Raw genomic sequence first — 27,209 nt, 5'->3', positions numbered from 1 at the left:
TTCAGTCATCTGGTCATGCTCCCCAACCACTATCAACTATACAGTCATATGTATCTGTGTTTATTTATGTCATGTGAGCCTGACTGTGTGACACGTCTTTGTAAAAAACGGACATGTTCAGTAACGATAGAGTTCGCCTTCTACAAAGCTTATTGCAGTGTCTGTCTTTGACAAGAATTGTGTGGTGAAAATGTGCGTCACTGGCTGATATTCCGTGTGAGTACACAAACTCAATGGCCATTACTGGGTTAAAGGAAGGCATTTCGTACAAAACAAACAGTCGGATTCAAAATAACCAGAGGGGACTTTATTTTAGTTTAGCAATGGGGTGGTCTGATTCAAAGTTGAAACGAGTATAGGGATGCTAAACGGCTTTATGTCAAGTGGTCATAGAGGGGGTAATTTTTGCTCAATTAATTAATTAATTAACTAACTAGTTTTACCTATAAATGGGAGTTTTCAGTACTTACAAGGGTGGATCAGGGGGTGGGGTCATAATCAACAAATGTTTCACAGGGGAGGGCCATGTTTTAGAAAAATACTAATCTAGTGGCGGGTAACATTTTACTTTCAAATGACTCACTGCAGTATCAAATTTTGCATTATTTATGATTTTGCCTACGACAAGCGCGACTGCCAGTCTCTGCATCTCCATCACTGCAATTGTTGTACCCTGACATTAGAACGTATTAGTGAAATCGCTGCTGACAACCATGCAGTGAATTATTTGTTGGTTGAGATGCTAGGAGGGGAGTGGGTATTACAGTGGTGAAGTGAGAAAATTGTGGTTAGATATCGGTATACTATGTTGGAACGAGGACTATGACCTGGGTCCCGACAATGTTGGTAGTGTGACCATCTAGTTTTTGTATTTGAGAGTTCTGGCGTTTAGCACTGTTAATTAGTTATGAAGGAAAAAATTGGGTCGAAAGTAATTGTCCCATTGAGATCATAACACCGTAACAGTAGTACTATTTAGTGGGGTTATATCGACCTACTGACGACCTGACTACAAAGTGTGTATGTGTACGTACGCTAACTGTGTTTGAACCGCCATTCATATACTTCATGTGAACGTCTATGGTCTATGTAATTGAAGGTCTGATCGGTTGTCAATCTATAAAGGATTTTGTGAAATCATCATGAATAGAAAAAATCAGAACAGTTCAGGAACGGCCCCATAATTTGTTGACGGTGAGCACTCGGTCCAAGGGTAGGTGGGCGAGGTCTACTGCTAGCGCACCCAGTTCCACACGACGTGTGACTTGACTCAGACACGCTCCAGAGCCTGGACACGCTAGTATACAGCCCAACGAACCTCTGACTCTGTTCTCACTCTCAGTCACATCCAACTGCTCTCAACCTTGCGAACAATGCATTAAATTTTGCATTTATAAATGACTGGTCTTCATTCACTGACAAGGAAAACAAAGTCATACAATAAGGTCATGAATATGTATAAAATGTAGTGCACACATACTACATTGTATATAGTACGTATGCGCGTGTTTTGTTTTTGTTATTCATCAGCGCGGCGATATGGGCCGGTACTAGACGTTGCTATCGCAAGTAAAAATTCCCATTACACTTGTTTGTGGTACCAGCTCGTAACGTTATACTAGTATGTTCTTTGAAAGTGTAATTTATGTTTCTTATCTGGTGAAAAAACTTTCAATTCAATTCAACATTAGGACTCGTAATCACAGCCAACAAAAGAAACGTCGTCGTTGCCAGTGTTGTAATATAGTACACCAGGACGCAATATCTCATCATTCATGATCCGAAGTCAATTTTTGAAAAAAAAAAAGTTTTTCGTGAGTTTGAGAGTTGTGCAGTACTAAGAAATCATTGAAAATGTTTGGAAACTTATCCTCTGTATGTTGAAAAGAAGCAAGCTGATTAGAACTTCCAAATCTTTTGTGAGAAAATCAGTGTAGACTCAAGCGCTGACGTCCCTACCACGCGACGTTCAGGCATGGTTAAAAAAACACGGACGCCGCGATCGTGTTCCGGCAGTGACGCAATTTTCCGAAGACTCCCGAAGCAAAGTGCTCATCGCAGATTTCCAAAAAAATTTATTCATTATTAATATCGTACTTTTCTCAAATACGTCATACAAATCTTTAATCACCTATGGAAACTACGTCATTTGCAGGCAAAAAGTCGGAAACTTTGGAAACCTATTTACATACACTTTAATGGGAGTTTTCAGTAACTACACGGGTGGATCAGGGGTTGGGGATCATAATTAAGAATTTTTTCTCGAGGGAGGGCCGTGTTTTAGAAAAAAAATACTAATCTAGCGGAGCGTAACATTTTACTTTCAAATGACTCACTGCAGTATCAATTTTTTGCATTATTTATGATTTTGCCATGATTTCATCACTGCCACAGGTGCCAATCCTACGACTGCTAGTCTCTGCATCGCAACCTCTGCAATTGTTGTACCCTGACATTAGAACGTATTAGTGAAATCGCTACTGACAACCATGCAGTGAATTATTTGTTGGTTGAGATGCTAGGAGAGGAGTGGGTATTACGGGTGGAGTGAGAAAATGGTGGCGGGATATCGGTATACTATGTTGGAACGAGGACATTGACCTAGGTCCCGACAATGTTGGTAGTGTGACCATCTAGTTTTTGAGAGTTCTGGCGTTTAGCACTGTTAATTAGTTCAAAACAGACTCCTCTCCCTCCCCCATATGCAATTAATGGAGCGTTCCAAATCAAAATAACGACGACGTAACCTTTGTATAAAGACTTCATCTATTCAGTTGTTGTTATCATATCCAAAATAGAAAATTGCACTATTTCACGGTTTTTTTATAACGTCATTTAAGACTCTGCAAAGAAATAGGATATTACTACTTATCATAAATCAAATCAATTGTGAAACTGTGATTCCCATATCATATATATATATATATATATATATATATATATATATATATATATATATATATATATATATATATATATATATATATTAATGTATATTATTCAAATCATGTATATGTATAATATGAATGATAATAATAATAGTTAACAATTCACAATTTAAAAATTTCCCATTTTTTTTCCAATAATTTAACGGTTATAATTCCAAATATCTTTTGTTGTCCAAGCACAAAATGACCAATTGAGGTCGTCAATTTGTGCACATCTAGCCGGAAGTTAATTGACACTTTACGTCTGTCCTCAACCTAGTATTCGGTTGCGCCCTAACTCAGTCCGAACACAATTCAGTCTGACCACCCGCCCATCCATCCATCCATCCATCCACCATCTATTTGTCTGTCTGTCTGTCTGTCTGTCTGTCTGTCTGTCTGTCTGTCTGTCTGTCTGTCTGTCTGTCTGTCTGTCTGTCTGTCTGTATGTATGTATGTATGTATGTATGTATGTATGTATGTATGTATGTATGTATGCATGCATGCATGCATGCGTATGTATGTATGCATGTATGTATGTATGTATGTATGTATGTATGTATGTATGTATGTATGTATGTATGTATGTATGTCAATCTATGAGTTTTAGACCATTTCATATTTTCGTGTTGAATCAAATCGGGATGGGGAGGGTGGGGATTATTAATTTTATATGTTTATACATGGTGAGAAAGGAGGGAATGGAATGCCTGCATTTATGATTATATATCAAGTACTATACGTAATGAGTGGGAGCAGTCTTTGGCATTTAACTGAGGTTGGCGAAAAACAATTTAAAAGGGTCGTCCAGTTCGTATACAGCATAATCGCTTCAGATCTTATTGCCAATACGTTTTATTACTCTACTTATTTGTGACCTGTATTCATGTATTTTGCTTTTAATTATTTCTTCTTTTTAAAAAAAGGAATACACTGATAAATTTATTTAATATTTGTAATAATGGGGTCTTGGTTCGATCAATTCTGACAATTACTTCACTCAACATGTTGTGCGAATCGATGGTTATGGAGCCAGCAAGGACTATTCTGACCTATTCATGTGCAATTTAATCGGGATATACCTGCTTTGTCCATTGAGACCAAAGGAGAAAGGACTAGATCAATTCCCGAAACATCCTATGGCACGCACAGTAATTGACACATTCGCAATTGGAACAAAACTTCGAAGCTACATGTTTATAAAAAGGACGCCGTTTACCTTTGCCAAAACAATACCGACGCCGTTGTTTACATGTTCCTTGAAGACAGTATGCAAATTGCATAAACAAATCACCAGACTTGTTGTATGTGTTAAACTGTTCTGTAACATTTCATTTTTATGATTATATTTAATTTAGATATCAATATTTCAGAGCATAAGTTCGGGTTACCCCATTTATACGTATATTTCTCATGACCCAGATCGCACGTTTCTGTAATCGAGTAAAAGAATATAGAAAATCGAAGCCATCTACGGCAGGATTAGAAAAAAACCACAATGTCGTTAGTGGTAAGGTGGAATTAAGGACCAAACAAGGGACCCGGTTTATGACTTTAATTCTCATTTATGAGTCATTCATCACATTGTTAAAATTATGATTACGAATTGTCAGTGGTTGATTTTGCATTTTGTAGACATAAAAGTCACTTGCATATTTTGGCCAACTCACATACTGACGTCATCACATTCTTTTCCAAATGGTACCAGTCAGAATCTGTGACTTTGAAAGACGCACCGCTCGGTGCGCACTTTGTGTTATAATGAGAAGGATGTAAGTCACTAACTCTGGCAGTGAGACTGGCTGATCCTGAGATTGATATGAAATACTGGGATTGTGATCTGAAGTCAATTTTGCTGACAGTGGGTTAATAAAGCCAAACCTTTTTCTTTCCTTGCAATTGGCTGATAGATCCAACTACAAACAATTTAATGTAAAGCGATCTTTGCAATATAGTCTATTGAACGCATTTAGTAAGAATTTGAATAGACAACCAAGGAACTACCTAATGAGGGTGTTGCTTTGTACGCATATACAGATACGAACATTGTCGTTTGACGTCCGTCCACAACCTAATTGTTGGGGGCGCTCTAACTCCGTGTGTAACAATAATGAAACCCACTGAGGACTCCAGTAATATCGTGCAAATGACCTTGAATAAACATTCCTTGCCTCGTAGAGTGCACTGAAGTATTGTATAACTGTATTAATATATTGTGTGTTAACTTTTAATCTATGTTCAATTCAAGCTTTCTCAGAATGACAGGATCGAAATGTTTGACTGGTGTCATGCCGATATATTCTTGATATAGTTTTGTGGTGAATGAACTCTGGATGGAGGTAGGGTAGGGTGAAGTGTTTTGATGTGTTCTTGTTGGGTCTGAATGGAGGAAAAGGGATGTCTGTATGTGAGTATTTTTGTCAATATACAGTAACAAAATGAAACAGACCAGTCTTGTCTGCTAGCTGGGGTAGGGGATAAGGATTTTTCGGGAATCGACCCGTGTTAGAAATAGGAATTGGACCGGTAGAACACAGCGTCATATGAATAATTTGTCTCAGCGTCATTTTATGATAATGGCCATGAAAAATAGATAACCTTTGACCGTTGACCCCACTCTTGAGTACGCCATTACATTAGGGGCGGGTCAAGAAGGGCAGTGTTTTGGAGTTTGGGTGTACGTCAAGTAACGAAATGGGGTGGGGTGAGGGATGGGGATGGGGGTGGGACCAGAAGAGCCAGATAACCTTTGACCCCAATCTTGATAACACTATGGTTTGAAGCCTCATCACTTACACGGTTAAGTTTTCATCATAGTAACAATTTAAAAACAATATTGTCAAATTTAAGTTTTGACTGTCAAACACAAGAAACATATTGAGTCTGATAATTCAGGTTATGTTTAGTTATGACGTATACTCATACACTCTCAAATTTCACCCAACACCTTACAGAACACAGAACACAAAAACACCAAGACGGTCTCTTTCTTAAAAACACAGCAAAACGTAAGTGGTGACGACATTGATTTCCCACGACAAATTTGGTATCAATTTGAATAACACGTCATAAAAGTAGGTATGCAAATTCAGTGACCTCTTCACCAGTGACGTATATGACTCAACTAGAAACATATACTGATTTTTTTTCCTATTCCCAACTTTTTATCACCATTATTTTACTTCTGTGTTATTAGGAAGAAACAGACTCGATGTGTTGACAATTTCAACCAGTAATATATAAAAAATCACCATGACAAATTATTTCTAGGCAACGCTACACATTTATTGGTATAATTTCATTCATTTCCTTTACAGTATTATGACGTCAAAATACAATCTTTAACCTAGTCGATATAGAATAAATCCATTTCTTTCGGTTAAATTTACTCTGAAATCTGATATTGTAAATTTTAATTTTAGTTCTTTGTAATTAAAAATCGTCAACAGAATGTTGTTTTTGCTGTCTTTGACCTTTGACCTAATCGAGATAGGATAAATCTACTTCTTTCTGTCAACTTAAGATGACATTAATGTGTGTTAGATTTAATCACACAAAGGGTTCAATACACTATTAAAGGATTGATATTGTCTTAAGTATTGAAATTCGTCAACAGAGATGTTTTTCTTGTTATTGACCTAGTCGAAAAAGAGTAAGCCGCCCTCTTTCGGTCAAGTTTACTAACGATAAGACATTATATAAGAAGATAAAGTTGAATGCATTGACCACTGAATTTCTTTTGAAATAAATCGAAAAAATATGTTTTTGTTTTTAAGTTTGACTTAGTCGAGACTGAATAACTCTATCCCTTTTTGTCAAATTTACCTAAACTTGGGATGTTTTGAACAATGTATAAGTTCGTTAGATTTCAATGTTTAAATTTATGATTTTTAAAGTAATGGATTTTAGTTGAGATATAAATTCATCCGTTTGACTTAACACCGAAACAGTCTAAAGTAAATTAACAAAATTCAGAGTACCTGTTGACGTTGAATGAATAATTAACCTTCCTAGAATATAAAATATTCTCCATGACATATGATGGAGTTTTTATTCCAAAGTTGGGTTGTCTTAACAATAGCACAATCAGTGCAGACATGATCACGACATTGCATGTAAACATCATGGTGGACAAGGTGTTTTACCACAAGTATCAGTTACTTACAGAGGTGATCTTATTTCTTTTGAATTATTTTGTTGTGTAAATAAGGATACGTGAATATTCAAATTAGTATTCAGCTCAGTTACGCTGTCATCCAAAACATAGAGGGCGATCACTATATTGACTATAATAACAACCCATTGTGTTTATACCATCCATTGTAACGTCATAGCAAACACCAATCGTCATGTATACATGTCGTAATTATGCCTTGCCTATGATATCATTCCGACAATCCAATATTGGTTAACATAGTCAATAAGAAGTCACATGTGCAATGTTAAGTATTTGCATAGATAATTTGAATGAGTTTAAGTAAGCAAAGTCAAAGGATACCCTACTGTATCTCCAGTATATAGTTGATTACAAATTTGAGAAAGAATTTATGAAACAATTTGATGTCGAGTATAATTTCTAAATAATTTTTGGTATTCCCAGTTTGGTTCTGTAAAACTAAAAATAGTCTCTGTCCACGTGCACATACATATACATAAATATTGATTGGATGTTATTCTTTATATGTGTTCAGTTACAAACCCATATATTGACAAGTACAATTGGTTGATTTCAGTTTAACAAAGTTACACTGGGAGCTACAAATCACCGATGAAAAACACATTTCTTTGTTATAATCCTTTACTCTGCCATATGAAATTGTTTACAAAATGTATTCGAATCCATGGTAACAAACTTAAAGTCAAGTAAGTTAGTTTATGTTTACACAGGTATAATTTAGTGATGGAAAAAACCGACAACAAAACATGTACTTAATAATATAATATGACAGTGCATGTGGATGAGATATTTGTTTTCGAGATCTCAATTAATGGATACCTGAATAGACAATTGATTAGATGTTATCCAAATCAAATATTTTAGCAATAGTGTCTTAGAAAAAGAAAAAAAAGAATAGCAAAATTGAATGATACAATCATTCAAAATCAGAAAATGGAACAAAAGATCTCAGAATAATGGCCGTTTTGTTGTATCCCCTTACAACTATTCGATAGTGTACATCACATACACACATTATTGATATCCAGATTTCAGGTCTTTTTGTCTTTTGGATGTCATACACATTTAGAAATGGCTCTAAATGTAATGAAAGGAATGAGAGTTTTAGTTGGAGTTACTATACTATGCGTTATAAACTATCGAACAGCGAAAGACGACTTGCTGTGCATAATTGCGAACAAAATTAAACACTGTCTCTAAATATTGATACTCAGTATTTTGTTTGGTAGCCTGCCTGGAATCTGCAAGAAAAATGAAATAAATCATGAATAAAAATAACCCATCAACAAAACAAACAGGAATATTGTCAAGAAGTATATCTAACAAAATTTATGTTTATTCATGAGCACATACACTAGATTGCAAAGGAATGTGACAACAATCGTATATTGCAATGCCAGAAACTAGTATTTGAATTTCATCATTAAAAAAATATTTTCCCATCTTCAAAATAATATGAATGAATTTCGTATTTTTGGGATTGTGCTTTTCAAATACTTAAAGCCAACACACCTCACAAACGTGAGCATAGGAACACGTACAAACACATACACAGATACAGAGACACAAGCATAGACAAAGACACACATACACATGCAGACACAAGCTTAAGCATAAAGAAATCAGACTGAATTTGTTATATGAGACCAACGTGAAGTCTAAACTACCAAACACAAATCATTTAATCAAAATAAAATATAACTCACATCATAACTTTGAATTTTAGATGTATATGAACCCAAGCATCACAACGATCACATTCATGATGAGTAATTTATTCAAAGTAGGAATGGCACCACCATCTTCTCCTGGACCGTCAGCTATAAGAAAGCATCGACCATATAAGACAATCTTCAAACTTATGATGTAGTGGCCACAAGTGGTAAACATGAATGTTACAAAAGACACTGCTTTGAAATACATAGCCTGTACTAGTAATATATTTGTATGTATGTATGTATGTATGTATGTATGTATGTATGTATGTATGTATGTATGTGTGTGTGTGTGTGTATGTATGTATGTATGTATGTATGTATGTATGTATGTATGTATGTATGTATGTATGTATGTATGTGTCTCTGCCTTATGTCTGCCTGTCTGCCGGTCTGTCTATCTATCTGTGAATGACACTATGTATGTCTGTTTGTTTATGTATACGTGTCTCTCTCTGTCCGTCAGCCTGTCTATTTACAAGTCGTTCGATATTTATTTGTTGATAGTGTTACTGGAATACTTTCCTACAAAATGTATTAAAGCAAAACAAGTGAGTAGCAAACAAGAAATATGTCATCAAATCTTATAACACCATACTATGGCATAACATTAATCAACTTAAGGGCACCTCAAATCATATCATATCACATCAATGCCATGTAACTTCACATCATATCTTATCACACCACATTACATCACTCCACATTCTATCCCTTCCCATCCTATCATGTCATGTTCCATTTTATTACATAACGCTATATCTCATCACATCGTATGACACCGCATGACACCACATCACATCACATCAGACCAGATCACATCACATCACATCACATTACATCAGATCACATCACATCACACTACATCACATCAGATCAGATCAGATCAGACCAGATCACATCACATCACATCACATTACATCACACCACATCACATCATATCACATTACAACACATTACATCACATCACATCACATCACATCACATCACACCATAAATGAAAAGTAACAGTCACACCAATTGTGGATACATTGCTTCCTCCATCTCAAAACAACATAATAACTTTTACAAAGATATAGAATATAGGAGTTTACTAATTTTGAAATTTAGCTCTAACAAATCGATATAGAATATCTCACACAAAGATATACAATAATTAAATAATAACATGTCAGCGCGGGCAATATCACAATTTATTACACTTCGTCGTTCTTACACAAACTGTCATTGGTCAGAATCGAATCACATGACCTACTTTAAATAGACTATTGCCCGCGCGGTGATATTGCCCGCGCGTGCACAGACTAATGCCCGGCACTATTGCCTGCTGGATTTATTTCGACCGTTGCACATCTATTCTGCGCATGTTTTTCAGTTTTATGCGCTCGAGATGGCAAACTAACTACAGTAAGTCAAACAAGCTTATTTCTTGCAGAAATTTGGAAATATGCAATTGCAGATTAGATCCTACAAATAATGCATGCCGTGTATTCGATCCTTACAATTTGGAAATGCACCTTGAATGGGAAACTTTAGTATCGATGGCGAATGATGATGAATGAAGAGTAGTTATGTGAATGATTGGACGAATGATGAGTGGACGGTGTAATAAAATTAATAACATGCGCTCGGGCAATATCACAATTTACTGCCTACACTTGGGCTGGCACTCTTTACCAAAATTTTGATAAAGAGTGCCAACCCTTGTGCAAGCACTAAGTTGTGATATTGCCCTCGCTGGCATGTCTTATTATTTAATTAGTGCCTGCATAAAGTTTGGCACTCTTTACTACAAATTTGATCATCATGATCAACAATTATGGTAAAGAGTACAGACATTAAATTGTGTCTGATCGCATGTGTTATTAAGTGTATTACACCGTCCACCCACCCATTCATCAAATTATTCACATGTCCATTCATTTTTCATTACTATCCGTCGACGATATACCTTTTTTGGTGTATAGCCAAGTTGTACTTGTAGATAACCATTTAATGCAAACATGACATTATTTGTTGCAGCTAGAGTGACCCCACATCTTATTTGTATTTATATTTATTCGAATACAACGAAAATTAAACGTGTGTATCTCACACTACCAACATTGTAATCTTACTAGCACAAACAAACAATGCTTTGATGCACAGAAGAGATGTGCATGGGTAGAAATATCTCCAGTTGGCAAATGTCTCTGCACGTACCAAGAGAGCAATTTTGAAATCTGTTTAAAGGTCATGTGATTCGATTCTGACCAATGGCAACTTTAACAAGAATGTTGTTTAAAGTCTAGCTTTTACAAAATAAGATTACTTCAAGTCAAGCCCTCCTGTATTTCAAGCTCTCCTGCATTTGAATGCAACTTTCATAAAGATATACAGGATTAGTATACTGTGCACTTGAGTCATGCTCTTACAAAGATATACAATAAAGGTGTGTACTATATTAAAGTCTGCCTGTTACAAGTCTGAAATATAGATGTGTATTTAAAGTATGGTTAACAAAGATCTTCAATATAGCTGTATAGTTGCAGTTTATTTCTTACAAACATATGCCATATAGACGTGTACATCAAGTTTAGCTCTTACAAATCTACAGAATTGGTATGTGGTAGATACAAGTATGATAATCGCGTACCTGTGGAGTCACAGGTTCCCAGTGTAGGACTCCATACGCCATTGGTACAAGTTGTTGATTCTTCACCGGTTACAGTACTACATCCACCGGTACAATTCAGTTTAACTGTCGTACCAGGTGTGACGGCATCGGTTGACAGAGCTCCACAGGTTGGTGCAGTCAGTGCAGGGCAGTCTGTTTATGATTTGTGAGTGAGAAAAGAGAATTACATATCAAAATGGCATATCACTATTAAAACTAAGCATAAACCAAAACATCAGCAAGGTGGTTAATATAATGTTAAGGGCCAACCAGTACATAACAAATATTGGCAAAGTATAGGAAGAGTTCTCTGGCTTGTACATTGACATTTGGAATTGCATATTCAATGTTAGGATGTTGTGTACATGTTTTGATTTCTACTTACAACTAATGTGGCATGCCCTTTCCTCTAGGTTCTACATGGAATTATTTAGATGTGTTTGTACAGGCTTGGACATTAATCATGTTTTACACACTTAATATGTTTTCTGAAGAGCGTTTTTAATAGTGTGTTGAACTCTTTGTGAAATTAAATCTAACACATAGCAATGCCGTTTCTCAGTGTCTGTTTACAGGTCGTTCGATATTATTTTTTTGATAGCATTACTGGAATACTTTCCTACAAAATGTATTCAAGCAAAAGAAGTGAGCAGTAAACAAGAAATATGTCCTCAAATATTTTATCACCATATTATGGCATACAATTAATTAACTTAAAAGGCACCGTAAATCATATGAAATCACAACAAATCACATCATCCCATGTCACTTTACATCATATCTTATCGCACCACATTACATCACTCCACATCTCACCCCTTCCCATCCTATCATGCCAAGTCATATTTTATCACTTCACGTCACATCCCATCCCATCACATCAAATCAAAACAGATCACATCATATCACATCGCATCACATCACATCACATTACATCACATTACATCACATCACATCACATCACATCCAATCACATTACATCAAATCCCATTACATCACATCGCATTACATCAAATCCCATTACATTACATTACTTTACATCAAATCACATCACATCACATCACATCACATTAGATCACATCACACTACATCACATCACATCACATCACATCACATCACATCATAAATGAAAAGTAACAGTCATACCAATTGTGGATACATTGTTTCCTCCATCTTAAAACAACATGATAACTTTTACAAAGATATAGAATATAGGAGTTTCCTAATTTTGAAATTTAGCTCTAACAAATCGATGTAGAATATCTCACACAAAGATATACACTATTTAAATAATAACATGTCACCGAGGGCAATATCACAATTTAGTGCATGAACAAAGTTTTGCAATCTTACTACAAATTCAACATTCAGGTAAAGAGTACAAACATTAAGTTGAGTCTGATTGCATATGTTATCAAGTTTATTACACCGTCCACCCCGTCATACACATGTCCATTCATTGTTCATTACTATCCGTCAACGTTATAAAACTTTCCCACTTTTGGTGTATATCCAAGTTGTACTTGTAGATAACCATTTAATGCAAACTTGACATTATTTGTGGCAGCTAGAGTGACCCCACAGCTTATTTGCATTTATATTTATTCGAATACAACGAAAATTAAACTTGTGTATCTCACTGTACTAACATTGTAATCTTACGAGCACAAACAAACATTGCTTTGATGCACAGAAGAGATGTGCATGGGTATAAATAACTCCAGTTGGCAAATGTCTCTGCACGGGCAGGCAATATCACCACGGGAGCAAAATCTATTTAAAGGAGGTCATGTGATTCGATTCTGACCAATGACAACTTTAGCAAGAATGTTGTCTAAAGTCTAGATGTTACAAAGCTTGAAGTCAAGCTCTCCTGTATTTGGGGACAACTTTTATGAAGAGATACACTATTAGTATGCACTTGAAGTCATGTTCTTACAAAGATACACAATAAAGTGTATGCTGTCAGACTGCCTGTTACAGAGATATACAATAAAGGTGTATACTCTAAGTCTGCCTGTTACAAGAGTCTGAAATATAGATGTGTGTATAAAATGTGGTTTTTACAGAGACCTTCAATATAGCTGTATACTTGCAGTTCATTTCTTACAAACATATGCAATATAGGTGTGTGCATCAAGTCTATCTCTTACAAAGATCTACAAATTTGGTATGTGGTAGATACAAGTATGATAATCATTTACTTGGGCATGTACAGTTTCCTAGTTCAGCACTCCATTCACCATTGGTACAAGTTGTTGATGATGGATCAGCAGTTCCTTCAGTACACGTCAGTTCAACTGTCGTACCAGTTACGACGGCGGCGGTTGACAGAGATCCACAGCTTGGTGCTGGCAGTGAAGGGCAGTCTTTTTCACATTGGTGAGTATTAAAAAAGAATGACATGTCAAAATCACTTTTAAAACTAAGCATAAACCAAAAAATCAAAACAGTAAACTTGGCAGCAAGGTGGTTAATATACATGTTAAGTGCAAACCACTACATATCAAATATTGGCAAAATACAGGAAGAGTACTCTAACTTGTAGAGTAACATCCTTATAAAACTAGTAGTTCTTCTAACTGCTACTATTTGTCAACCCTGAACATGAACACCAAATTTGTAATAAAAATAGAAGCTGAAATACATAAGGCCTAATAAAAAAATTGCGCGGTTCCCCAAAAAGTGGTGTAGGTATATTTTATTTTTTTTTAATTTTATTTTTTTCTGTGTTCTAGTGTCTATAGAGTTCAGGATTTCCATTGTTTTTCAAACGGTCTCAGCGTAACTGTCATACCAGTTGTGACAGTTGTACTTGACAGGGTCCCCGCGGTTACTGCTGTCAGTGCATCACAGTCTGGTTATAATTTGTGTGTAAGAAAAACAAGATGTAATTTCAAAGTAGCCGATGACTTAAGAACTGGTATAAACCGAAATATGGAATCAATAATCTAGGCAACCTAGTGGTGAGTAGACAGTTTTAGGTGCAAAACAGAACAGACCAAGTAATTGGCTAGTTATGAAAATATTGGCTTGATAAAGGAAGAGAAATATGTTTAAAATATGTACATTTGCGTGTTACTTTTTTATAATTGTGTGTACATATATTGTTACATATAATGACAAACACAATCGGGAACGTCGTTGGCGTTTTTTCATTGTAATTGTTTGTGAAGCCTTATTGGGGTTGAACAAGTTTGGCTTATACCCAAATATTAAATAGTCCAATATTTTTTTGTTCAGAATCAATCCAATGGATTATGCCAGCGAATATATCGAATGCACGACGTTATTTTAACTGCTAAGTGTACTCTTCAATAGTGTGAATACGGCTCACGTACACACACTAATTTACTATACAGGGACAATAAGAGGGGATGGTGCTGTTCGCTGTTCCTACAGTCACCCAGGTAAATACAAATGAAATATGAGAAAAAAATATGTGATAACTGTGACTTAATAAAACTTATTTACCTGAAGTACAGGTGCCAAACGAAGTAGGGTTCCATGTATCGGTTTCACATGTTGATGTAGAAGCACCTGTCACAGCCTCACCGTTATTACATGTCAATGTTACCACTGTAGTGTGTGCAACATCGGTTGTATCTATTTGCCCGTTGTCTGGTACCGTCCAATCAGTACATTCTGATGATAAAATATACAAAAAAGTCACAGACCAAACCATATTTAGAACAATGGCACAGAACAGAACTAAATGAATAGACGATATATATTAATTATATATCAAATTATTTAGATAATAAAAAAAATATCGTCATTTGTAATTATGTATCAAATTAATAAAATAATAGAAACAATGTATATATTTGTCATTATATATCAAATTAATTAGATAATAATAATAATAATATATATATGTGTAATTATATATCAAATTAATTAGATAATAATATATATATATATTTGTAATTATATATCAAATCAATTAAATGATAGAAACAATATCTAATGAAAACAATACCTTCATTTGTATTTATATATCAAATTAATTAAATACTAGAAACAATATCTACATTTGTATTTATATATCATATTGATTACATAATAGAAACAATAATCTATATTTGTAATTATACATCAAAATAATGAAATGTTAAAATATATATATATTTGTAATTATATATCAAATTAATTAAATAATAAAAACAACAAGTTGGTCTTACGAGCGTCTGCCTTGTCCTGGTTCAGAAGGAAACAGACAAAGAACAGAGCAAATCCAAATAAGCTGAAAGGAAATGAAGAAATGAATTCTGTTATCTGGCGCATTTTAAGCTGATTTAACTGTTAATTAAACAAATCAGTCAGACTTATTTCTGCCTTTAGTACTGTACTAATCTACAAATACAACGAGTGTCAAGATAAACACATTGTTGAAAATATTAAATCAAAGTCCCTGGAAAAGAGGCACAGAAGTGTTAGAGTTTACTGAACAAAGATATTTAAAGTAGAATTGCATAATGAAAAATAACCATCAAGTTAAAGTCACCGATTTATTCAAAAACAACAAATGACCAAATTTAAAGTGTTTGTCCAGAATTGTACTTCCACCTTGGCATAATTTTTTTTCATGCGCGATTCACTGGAATTGGTTTTAAGTCTGTGTTCAACGTTTCGTGTCAATTGAACGGTAAAGTTCCATATAAATAACCTGTGGATTCAACATTACACTGTCACTGTTCTAGATCCATTGCTGGGCCAGCGATTTCTGACATATTACCGTAAATATGAATAGTGCATAACCTATATATATCCTGAATACGGAAATAACGATATCAGCTATAATAGGCTATGTACGTACTGACTAACGCTACTTTTTAATTTCGCCATTCTAACTAAAATTTTGATTTTCTGATATTTTGCTCGTCCGGATCCATCTCGTCATTTACTCGTTTTTTTTTTTTTACAACCGTCAGTCCCTGGCATTCCTCAAGAGAACCTGATTGGTTGAATACACAATTATACATATCTAAATAGCAATCAGGTTACATGATGAATCCATACAATGTAGTTATAAGCGATTATATTCTATTCTAAGTTGTCTTATTTTTGGACACATGTCATGCGTGGCTGGCTTGGCCAAACACAAACTGATCTGAAGTTTGTTTGGAAACTTGGAAGGATGAACGAAATTTAAAGTTAAAAAATCGAAATGTCAGTTAGGATGGCGGAAATAGTGTAATAGCGTTAACTCTTAAAGTCTACAGGTAGGCTAACCAGAAAGAGAATAAATAATAAAATAAAAATAAGAAGTTCAAGAACAGTGTAAACAAATATACAGTCTAAGCACTGTGAATGCTGAATTGCATTCCAATGAATCCCACTAATAGCTAATGCTAAGTAACCCTAACAACATTCCTTTCTTGGTCGAATCGTGCACCATAAGAGTCCTACCGGAGGCATTTGTTCTGGGGCGTTTGTCCAGTGGGCATTTGTCCGGGGCCGTTTGTCCGGGGGGGGGGGGGGGGGGGCATTTGACCTGTTACCCATATTTTACAACTTGTTGAAATTACTCCATGGTTAAACTTATCAGTGAATCACAATATTCTGGCTAAATCCGGGATCTACTTGGAACACACAACTCAATCAGGTCGTTTAGATGCAGGGCTACATTGCGCTTGATGCATTCAAATTCTATAGAATTTTGACTTTAATCATTATTTCAACTGAGAGCCAATGTCTATTTGTCCTGATCTGACAAACTAAATTATTGTTAATGTAAGGCCGAATAATAAATTTGTTTGGTCCCGGTTACTCGACCCCATCTAGCTTTTTACACCGACCCTAAACACGTTTTTATATATTCGAGAAAAATAATAATAAATTTGCGAAAATCGTGAAGTCTCGCAAGAAATAGTGGACGCAGAAAATAACACCAACTTAAAAAGACAATATAAAACTGTTCTTCCAATCTCTAATGACTGTACATCTGAACCTGAACTAGACACTCACACATGAAAAAATATATATAATAAAATAAAATAAAAAATCTACCTACTCCACCTATTTTAAAGTTGAGTGTAATTGGGAAAAAAATTACGCCTAAGTGTATGGGAAGCCGTTCAGGCCAAATATATTTTTTTATTTTAGCTATAGTATTTTATATTTTTCGTACTTAAAAACTAATTTTAACCGTTTATGTACTTTTATTCCATGGTTACATTATTATAATTGATATAAGTTTTCATTTATTTGAGAATATTGTTGTTGTTTTTCGTCAAACCAGAATTTTTTAAAGGATTATATATAATTGAAAGGTCAAAATATATTTTTTTGTTAAAGTTATTTTATTTTATTTTTTTTAATTTAAAAAAAAAATTCAACTTTTTTTTTCTCTCAACTTTTTTTTTTTGGCCGAGTCTGCTGACAAGAGCCGGTCACGAGTACATCGTGCTCGTGACAGGCGTGTCCTTCGTCCTCCATTACGACGTGTTCCGGCGCCAAATACACGTTCTTATTACCTTCGAAAATCGAAATTGATCGCTCAAACATTATATCAGATCTCAAAACTGTTATTATATTATACCAGTATATTGATGGTGGAAATCGAGGGATCTGATTGGTCTAGACATCGAACTAGCGCGTCTAAAACGAGTGATAATGCACTGCTGGTACGATAATGCACTGCTGGCACGCGTCCAAATTTTGTTCGCCTACGAGCGTTGAGTTGTAGTCCGCCGTGATACTGATAGTGAACTCTTCGAATTGTCAGAGGAGGATTTTCTCTCAATGAGACAATATTTTATGAGAAATTATGAAGGAAATTTCGAAAGCAACCCAGTCATCGCGTATTAGTTCAAATCATCGCCTACTACATGTACTAAGGTCAAGGCGCTAGGCATGCACGAGATCGGTCGCGGTCCCAGCCTCGGCGCGGCTGGAGTGGAAACATTGGTGAGCTGTCCTGTCCTGTCATAAAAATGAAGCAAGTGAAAGAGGTTACACTGGCCGACTTACCATTAATCTAAATAGAAATTTGTCTGGGATCCTGTCCTAGAGTATCAGTCATCAATCCGAGAGGGAAATCCTCAAACCCGAAAATCTACTGACGTAACTTCCAGTAATATAAATACATTGTAAATATCAACCTGCCGCCATGCCTATCGTCTCACTTCACCGAGTCGCGAATTCGGCCGGGAACGATCGAAGCACGCTGTATTTAATAAACCACTTCAAGTTTATACCTTGAGTCAAACAGTTTGTTTATTCATCACTGTGCACTTTTAATGAGCCGATCAATGTACAGATTATCCCTAGAAACGACGAGCAGATAAAATAAATCCAGTCGCTGCACGACGTTCACATTGAGGCCAAGATCAGCTGTCTTGAAAAGCAGCGTTATTGTTATGCAAATTAGACACAGAGGCGCATATGAAACGAGAAAACGTTAGTTCTTATCTTGTTTCCGATATTTTCAATATACTGGTATAATATAATAGCGATAAACCACCCCCTGGGGAAGGTATACCACTCGGTTTTGACCAGTGAACTCAATATATGCACTCGCTATCGCTCGTGCATATATTTCGTTCACTGGTCAAAACCGAGTGGTATACCTTCCCCAGGGGGTGGTTTATTGCTTAAATTTACGCGTGATAGTATCTGTTTTTTCCAACAACCGCGACTTCAGCCGCGTACGACCCATGTGCAACGGGTAAAGGTATTTCCAAACGGTCAGTCAGGTACTTCTAGTACGAGCGCACATGTTGACGTCGACCTGCATGCTGTATATTACATTCGTAGACGTGTTGTTCTCAACTTTTCATGATACATGTGTACTCTGAACACCAAGAGAATGTATACTACAATGAACGATGAAGTAAACTGAATCTTTACAACAACAACAACAACAACAACAACAACAACAACAACAACAACAACAACAACAACAACAACGTCACAAGGCGATATAGAAAAGCTGGTTTAGGTTGATATGTAATACAGCAGGTCGACGTCAACATGTGCGCTCGTACGAGAAGTAGTACCTGACTGACCCATTGGAAATACGCGTTCACTTTTCCTCACGTTTTTGTTCCTAAAGCTATTTTGCTCACGCTCACAGTATAGTGTACCATCTTATTTCAATTCTGGTCAGTTTCACAATAATGAATGTAATTGTTATTGATGCAACAAACTTCTTAGTTGTTTTAGATTAACTACCTTTACCCGTTGCACATGGATCGTATCCTACGTACTACATCATGTAATACATTATACACGCGGTCATCATCACATGCGGTGTGCATATGTGTGTACGCGGCTGAAGTCGCGGTTGTTGGAAAAAACAGATACTATCACACGTAAATTAACGGTTTTCAGATCTGATATAATGTTTGAGCGATCAATTTCGAAGGTAATAAGAACGTGTATTTGGCGCCGAAACACGTGGTAATGGAGGACGAAGGACACGCCTGTCACGAGCACGATGTACTCGTGACCGGCGCCTGTCAGCAGACTCGGCCAAAAAATTTAAATTAAAAAAATAAAATAAAATAACTTTAACAAAAATATATTTTGACTTTCAATTATATATGATCCTTTAAAAAATTCTGGTTTGACGAAAAATAAAACAATATTCTCAAATAAATGAAAACTTATTTCAATTAAAATAATGTAACCAGGGAATAAAAGTACATAAACGGTTAAAATTCGTTTGTAAGTACGAAAAATATAAAATACTATAGCTAAAAGAAAAAAATATTTTTGGCCTGAACGGCTTTCCATATAAGTGTGCGAGTACTGTCGGAATGCGATCAAAATCGCGTGCGCATCTGACAAAGCGACCAGCGTCGTTTTCAGATATTTTTTTTTTGCATCAAGCGGTACGTTGACGACGATTAGCACGGGTAAACACAACTAAAATAAGTTATAAAATTTGCCAAAAAACAGAACCCTTCTTGTCAAATTTCGTCCAGATTCGTAAATAATGGCATGTAAGTGACACCACCTCCATTGTAAGAGAATGCAAGATAATATCTAAAAACCGAGAGTGACGTACCAATCTGTCTGTCAATATAATCATGGGTAACAATTTCGTCTTTAAATTTACTCGTACAAGGTAATGTGAAATCAAATATATCTCAACACAAGGAATTACTGCAAGGCTAACCCATTTTGAAGTGTTGATTGCATAGTTGCAAAAAATTGTCCAACTGAAAAAAAAACTTCAGCTCTAAGCTGAGTGTATAAAATACACGCGAACTGACGGCTTACTGTCGTGGATCATTTCTGATGAATTGGCAGTTATTATTCATAGACCTATTCATATGTTAGTGGCGTGTATACTAATAAGCATAATGTTGTCATGGTGATAGCCTTGGACAACAGAAGCTTTTATATTATATTCAACATATTTTCCTGGTGTTTTACCATGATACCATTAAATATGAAACAAATAGTGATGGATATTTCGCTTTGGCTATTTTGAACTTTCCAATTTATTGTTAGACCCTGAGGGTAAAAGTACTAGATTTTCACAACTCAGTCAATATTTTTAACTGAAGCATGCGGTTCGATGTATATAAAACATTTAGCTTAAATTGATTAAAACCTCGCGGAAACATATTTAAAATTATGTTTGGATATTGAAATATTATAGAAAATGTATGGCTGAACAAATTTGTATACACGAATTCAGGTTTATCGCTAAAACAGAAAATGGTTGAGGTGAAAAACATTATCCTATATCGAAAATAACAAATTCTCCCGTGGACGTCGTATTTGACTTAAATGCGCATAGTTATATGACCGCTCAATCGATTCTAAACGAAATGGAAATCAATTCAAATTCAATATGCAATTTTTGTTTTCCAAGGTATTATGACGTCATATCTACATGACAAAAAATATATAACAAGTATGGAAAGCATGCGCTTACCTTTTCATGGTGTTTTCGTGTTTTTGAATTCAACTGAAATTAAAACAACAATTCCCAAATTAAAATCTCAAATAGTTTTATACAATTCGTGACCCAACAATGACATTTAGAAGACATATTTTGCCACCTTAAGCGAATACGTATCTAAAGTGGCACGATTCTCTGGGTGCAGATCTAGAGAAAGCTAAATTTTACGCCTTAGGTTTTTTAGTTGTATTTCAGATATTTTATAATTGTTAATATTTGTTCCACTTTAGGTTTTACATTTCAGCTGAACACCTCTAAAAGTTTATTTTGAGCTAAACTGTTTATTTTTTAAATCTAAATTTTCACAATTCACAATTCTGTGGTTTGGACAGTTCACAGTTTAACGCAGAAAATCATTAACAAATGTTCGAATATCAAGTAGACACCCAACAAACATCATTGAATACTCAATAGCTCAATTTTTCACTTGTTGTTAAATTTTATGGGTTTTGTAGAGAGCAATCGTTCAAATATGTTTAGTGTTATACTATAGAAATGAAACAGAAGCGTTTTTGGAATAACAATTAAAAAGAAAAAATGAGCGGAAAAAAGCGTAGGGAGAGGAAAAGGGGGAATAATACTAAAACTAGCAGTGATAGCAGTTATTGTTCTAGTACGTATTGGTTCAGACAAGAGACACATCGACAACCTGTGTTAAAATATCTGATCTGTTGGACTAATATGATAATAAAAACATATCTCAGTAATTTGTTGAAAACATGTGGGAAGAAGTAGAATAATCATTTTCAAATCAGACAAACCTTAACAAAAAATAAGTTTGCTGATAGAGCGAATTTGGACATATTTTCATGCCTACCTGCTGGATCCAATGATTGCTGACATTCACATACACCGATGGAGTGGTACTGATGGGGCTACCTGAGTATTTGGACTAAAATACGGGAGTGGTGGAATGCAAATTGTTGCTAATTTCGGTCATTTCATTGGTCAACACGATCATTTGAATGCAAATTTGTTCAAGTTGGCTATTTCATTAGTTAAAACTTCCGCTGACATTAGAATATCACGTTTGTCCTGGATGGAAACATCATTTGTTTATATCCGTTACTAACGCTACAATGGAAAAAAAACTTTCCCCCTCGAGCTCTTTAAAACACCAGCCCTGGATTTTCCCCAGGGCTCTGTTTTAACACGTGATTTTTGATTGATTCAGCGTTACCTATCAAGAATTGCGTTTGACATTATTATTGAACATATACTGCTCTCCTAGCAACCATATCTATTGGTACATTCGTCTCATCTATGCGACTTAATATTTATTGAAACTTTGCATCGATGACGCTAAGTCGTGAATAAAGTTTTTCACCATACATGTTTTTTCCGTCTCCCATGTGATGAGTCAGAAGATTGGTGTATTACTTGTCATGTAGTAATGAGACGTAATCTAATATATGCCAGCGAAAAACTCGATTACCAGGTACTAGGTGTACAGACCCTGTATGACCTTAGGCCAACAATGTTACACCCACATTTTACACCCCCATTCCTGTCATGAAGATAAAGTTGCATTGTTTTTTTCAATTTGAAAGTCTATTCATATAGAAAGGAATTACAATTTCACCTGACTTGCTATGACTTTTGGTATAAAGTGTACAGGTTTTCCCGCTTTAGACTATTTACTTTATCAGTATCAATATCAATATCAATAGGGAAAATGTCTGCAATATCTCCTCCTTGACATCTAAATCGTATTTCGGCTATGTTTACGTTAAAAAAAATACATTTACATTTACAATTACATGTGAAAGTCTCGACATATTTTTTCAACAAGCAACACTATGTTTATGTTATTTTTCATCTTTTGGAATAGTTTTGATAGGGACATAAGTAAATTGTAATTAGAACAAAATGACAGACTGGTTGAAAACAGTATGGATTTTTCACCAAACGTCATTGGACTCCTCATTCTGGTCAATGAAAATACCCCAAGGGTAGAACAGTCTTGGTCTTTGTTCCCAGCTAACATGTTTCGACATATACATAATTTATAGTATCATTTTGCTGGCCAGGGTAGTATCTGAAATCTAAAGGATGTGCAGCGAAGCTTGGAAACTTTGTCAATTGAGATACATTTTGTCAAAAGCTCTATTTTTGGCATCAGCGTCTCTTATCGTGGGAAAGAGTTTGTTTTCGAAGAGTCAAACAATACTATTAAAAGAACGGAGAGAATGTCCGCAACTAGAAAAATATTCAATACAAAAGCTTATGACTTAACTTCATAAATATGCATTTAGCTCATTCATTTAACCAACAAACTATCCATCTATCCACCCGTTCGTTCATTTGTTCGTTCTTTTGTTGTTGTTCGTTCCTCTGTTCGTTTCATTCATTCATTCATTCATTCGTTCGTTCGTTCGTTCGTTTGTTCGTTCGTTCGTTCATTCATTCATTTTAGTGACCAACCCTTCTCCAAGCTCATCTATACTAACTGCCATCGATCGATCGGTCCATCCATCAATCCTTTCATCCATCCATCCATCCATCCATCCATCCATCCACCCACCCATCTATCCATCCATCCATCCATCCATTCATCCATCCACCCACCGGTCTCAGTGTCTGTTTGTTAGTCAAACCATCATCATTTCATTTATATGACCAACTAACAATCGGAACACCTGCCCTACCAACCAACCAATCAACCAACCAACCAAATAACCAACCAACGGACCCGCCGACCGATCGATCTATGATTGATTGATTGATTGGTTGGTTGGTTGGTTGGTTGGTTGGTTGGTTGGTCGGTCGGTCGGTCGGTCGGTCGATCGATCGATCGATGGATTGGTTGATTAATTAATTGATTGATTGATTGACCAAACAACCGACCAACCAACCATCCAGTCATTTATCCCTCAATCCCAACACATCACTCCTGCAATTAAGACGACATTAACATATGAGTCTGTGAAGATATTTGTTAAAACACCTCATGATATGGCTAGGGGAACCCAATTATTAGAGGAATGAGACAGTTACACTTCATATGGCTGCTTTTTTAACTGTCCCCTAGCTTCTTTTTACATTTATATCCTCAGTGTTTCAAAATTAATAACACTCTTAGGTTTGAAACATTCTGACTATCTTCCTCTGATCGAAGACAAGAACAAAGGCATTTTTGGTGGTTGTTGTTACGGCATCATTGACCACTGACTTACAATAGATTGTTGAACGAGTTCACTGACTTCATCTGCATGTAATGACCTATCTAAATTTAAATTTGGTTAAAAACGGTTTACCAGTCATGGAGTACAAATCTCCCCAGACAAGTGCCCAGTACAATCGACGCTTCTCACAATATTATTAATTTCATTAAGTCTTGTTTATTCTTTATGCTATCTTAACTTATTCTAGTATTTAAAATGATGATTTTTTTTGGTTGAAGTGGTGGGGGATTCATAGTCATATGTATAGCGTTAGCAAAGAAAACATGTAATTAATTTCATCTTGAATTTTTTTTAAAATAATACAGCCAAGTAGCCAACCAGCCAACCAACCAACCAACTAACCAACCAACCAACCAGCCATCCAGCAAACTACTAAACCAGGCAGCCAACCTGTCAATCAACTATTCAGTAAACCAGCCAGCCACTAATGCATTCCATCCATCCCATGTATCCCCTTATTTTATTAGCTACTAAGCAAGCCAACTAGCCACCCAACCAACCAAACAACCAGCCAACTAGCCAACCAGGCAGGCAGCTAGCCAGCCAACGAACTAGTCAGAAAACCAACCAACCAACCAACCAACCAACCAACCAACCAACTGAACATGCAAGCAAGCAAGCAACCAGCCAACCTGCAATTCACCAGATTAGAAACACATATACATAATATGTAGATTGATATACAGCAATGCAATGCAAGAGTGGAATTGGGATATTGAAGTTGATCATCAATTTGGTCGCTCATATTACTGTGTGACTTTATATATTCATGAATTGAAATCACAGATTCACCTATTTGAGGTACGGTCCCCGCCAAAACACACCAACGTTTATAGGAATGTTCAACTTCACCTAGTTAAGGTGTCTGACTTGATACTGATACAATTTATATTGGTGTTTTTTGTCGAGCGTTGTCCCCATTTCATTTTACTTTTATGCATTCACTTTTTAAAACTACAGAGTTCCTATACATTTATTGTGAAACAGTCTGACCAGCACACTTTGACTGGAGACGAGAACAACAACAGTCTTGGTGAGTGATGGATGATATCTTCGACCATTGACTTGGTTGCTAGACAACCTCTTAGGTGACCCTTTCTTCAATATGCTGTCGATAGTATTTGAGTTCATTAGCCTGTATAAACCTCAATCTGTAATTTTAAGTTTGGTTTAAAAGGGTGTAAATACTCCTTCATAACAACAAGTCTCAGACAAGTGCCCAGATAAATTGATACTTTCTTCACAATCTTATTAATTTTAAGTCTTGTTTATTCTTTCTGCTATCTTAACAGTAGCTTATTTTAGTGTTTAAAGTGACGTGTTCTTAGATTGAAGTGAGTGTTTGTTTGTTTGTTTGTGTATGTGGGGGGGGGGGGGTTCAATGGGATGAGGATTTGTAGTCATCTATATAGCGCTACCGCCAAGAAAATGTCATTAATTTCATCATGAATGTTAAAACTCTCCGATGTTTCAAAACTTTAATGTTTGGATGTATGTAGGATGTTGTGGCCAGACTTGACCATGTCTGTTGGATATTGTGATACAACATTAAGTAATATTTATATCTTCAAAATGGTATGTGAAGCTGTGGATTCAAAACTAATATAGTGACGTTGGATAGCCAGAGCATCATGTTGGAATTTATATTAAACAATGTTATATATTATTTATTATTTTTATCTGTATCAAATACTGAAAGAAATTGATCAGAAATTGATCTTCATCAGAACAGTTTGGCTAATCAGTAAGCAGCCAGAAGGCAAATCGTTCTTATGCATATTTTTAGTCTTGATCTTTTTCACCTTAGATGCTAAGCTTTGACTCTCCACTGTGCATATGGGTCAAGCTGACATAATTGTACAAACGTAGCTGAGAATTGCATATTGACTGTCTGGAATTTTCTGTTGATATGCCCAGCATTATTAGTTTAATCGCTCAATTGTGTGTTTGATATAGAATTATCTTGTTTACATTTCTTTCCAGAAGAGTATTTGTTGTACTTTATTTTATTAATATCTTCATAACATACCCATATTATACTAATTACTGAGTTGAGCTCAGATATATTTACTTGTTCTATATAAAACAGTACAAACAAGTACAAAGGTACCTATAAATTTACATTTACCTACTAATACACATACATTCATTCATACATACATACATACATACATACATACATACATACATACATACATACACACACACATATGCATACACATACATACATACATACATACATACATACATACATACAGACAGACAGACAGACAGACAGACAGACAGACATACATACATACATACGTACGTACGTACGTACGTACGTACGTAGGTGTACGTACATATACAGACATACTCCCTCACATCAATCCAAACTATGGCAGTCGTGGTATTGAAGCTGCACTGCGTTGGGATGCCATGTCTTTGAACATGTAACGACATAATAGTTCACATGTGAAACTGTGGTTCTATAAGAGTAAATTACTTTATATGATCTGATATTATAAATATGTTTCATCATTGGAAACATGGATAATTAGGAAAGGGATATATCGATCCCTAAAAACCACAGATAAATAACAGCAACATAATAAATATCAGACATAAGGGGGAACAGATCCGAACAA

At 35.5% G+C, this 27,209-nt stretch overlaps 1 protein-coding gene across 2 annotated transcripts in view; it reads right to left on the bottom strand.

The window, feature by feature from the left end:
- Positions 1-6,203: 6,203 nt before the first annotated feature.
- Positions 6,204-27,209, bottom strand: part of LOC144440242 (uncharacterized) — a 35,598-nt gene continuing 14,592 nt past the window's right edge. The window contains exons 1-8 of one of the 2 annotated variants that reach the window (XM_078129565.1): positions 22,215-22,273; positions 21,371-21,403; positions 15,660-15,721; positions 14,950-15,120; positions 13,680-13,844; positions 11,455-11,628; positions 8,811-8,924; positions 6,204-8,345 (exon numbers count right to left, since the gene is read on the bottom strand). In XM_078129565.1, the coding sequence (XP_077985691.1) occupies positions 8,827-8,924; positions 11,455-11,628; positions 13,680-13,844; positions 14,950-15,120; positions 15,660-15,721; positions 21,371-21,378 (678 nt within the window). In that variant the 5' untranslated portion in view covers positions 21,379-21,403; positions 22,215-22,273 and the 3' untranslated portion in view covers positions 6,204-8,345; positions 8,811-8,826. Of the gene's footprint in view, positions 8,346-8,810; positions 8,925-11,454; positions 11,629-13,679; positions 13,845-14,949; positions 15,121-15,659; positions 15,722-21,370; positions 21,404-22,214; positions 22,274-27,209 lie in introns of those variants that run through there. The other variant, XM_078129566.1, reaches the window with a different exon arrangement.

This window comes from Glandiceps talaboti, chromosome 9 (genome assembly GCF_964340395.1).
Source record: "Glandiceps talaboti chromosome 9, keGlaTala1.1, whole genome shotgun sequence".
Taxonomy (NCBI): domain Eukaryota; kingdom Metazoa; phylum Hemichordata; class Enteropneusta; family Spengelidae; genus Glandiceps; species Glandiceps talaboti.
The sequence above is the reverse complement of the archived record's forward strand: the minus strand, read 5'-3'. Positions and strand labels throughout refer to the sequence as shown.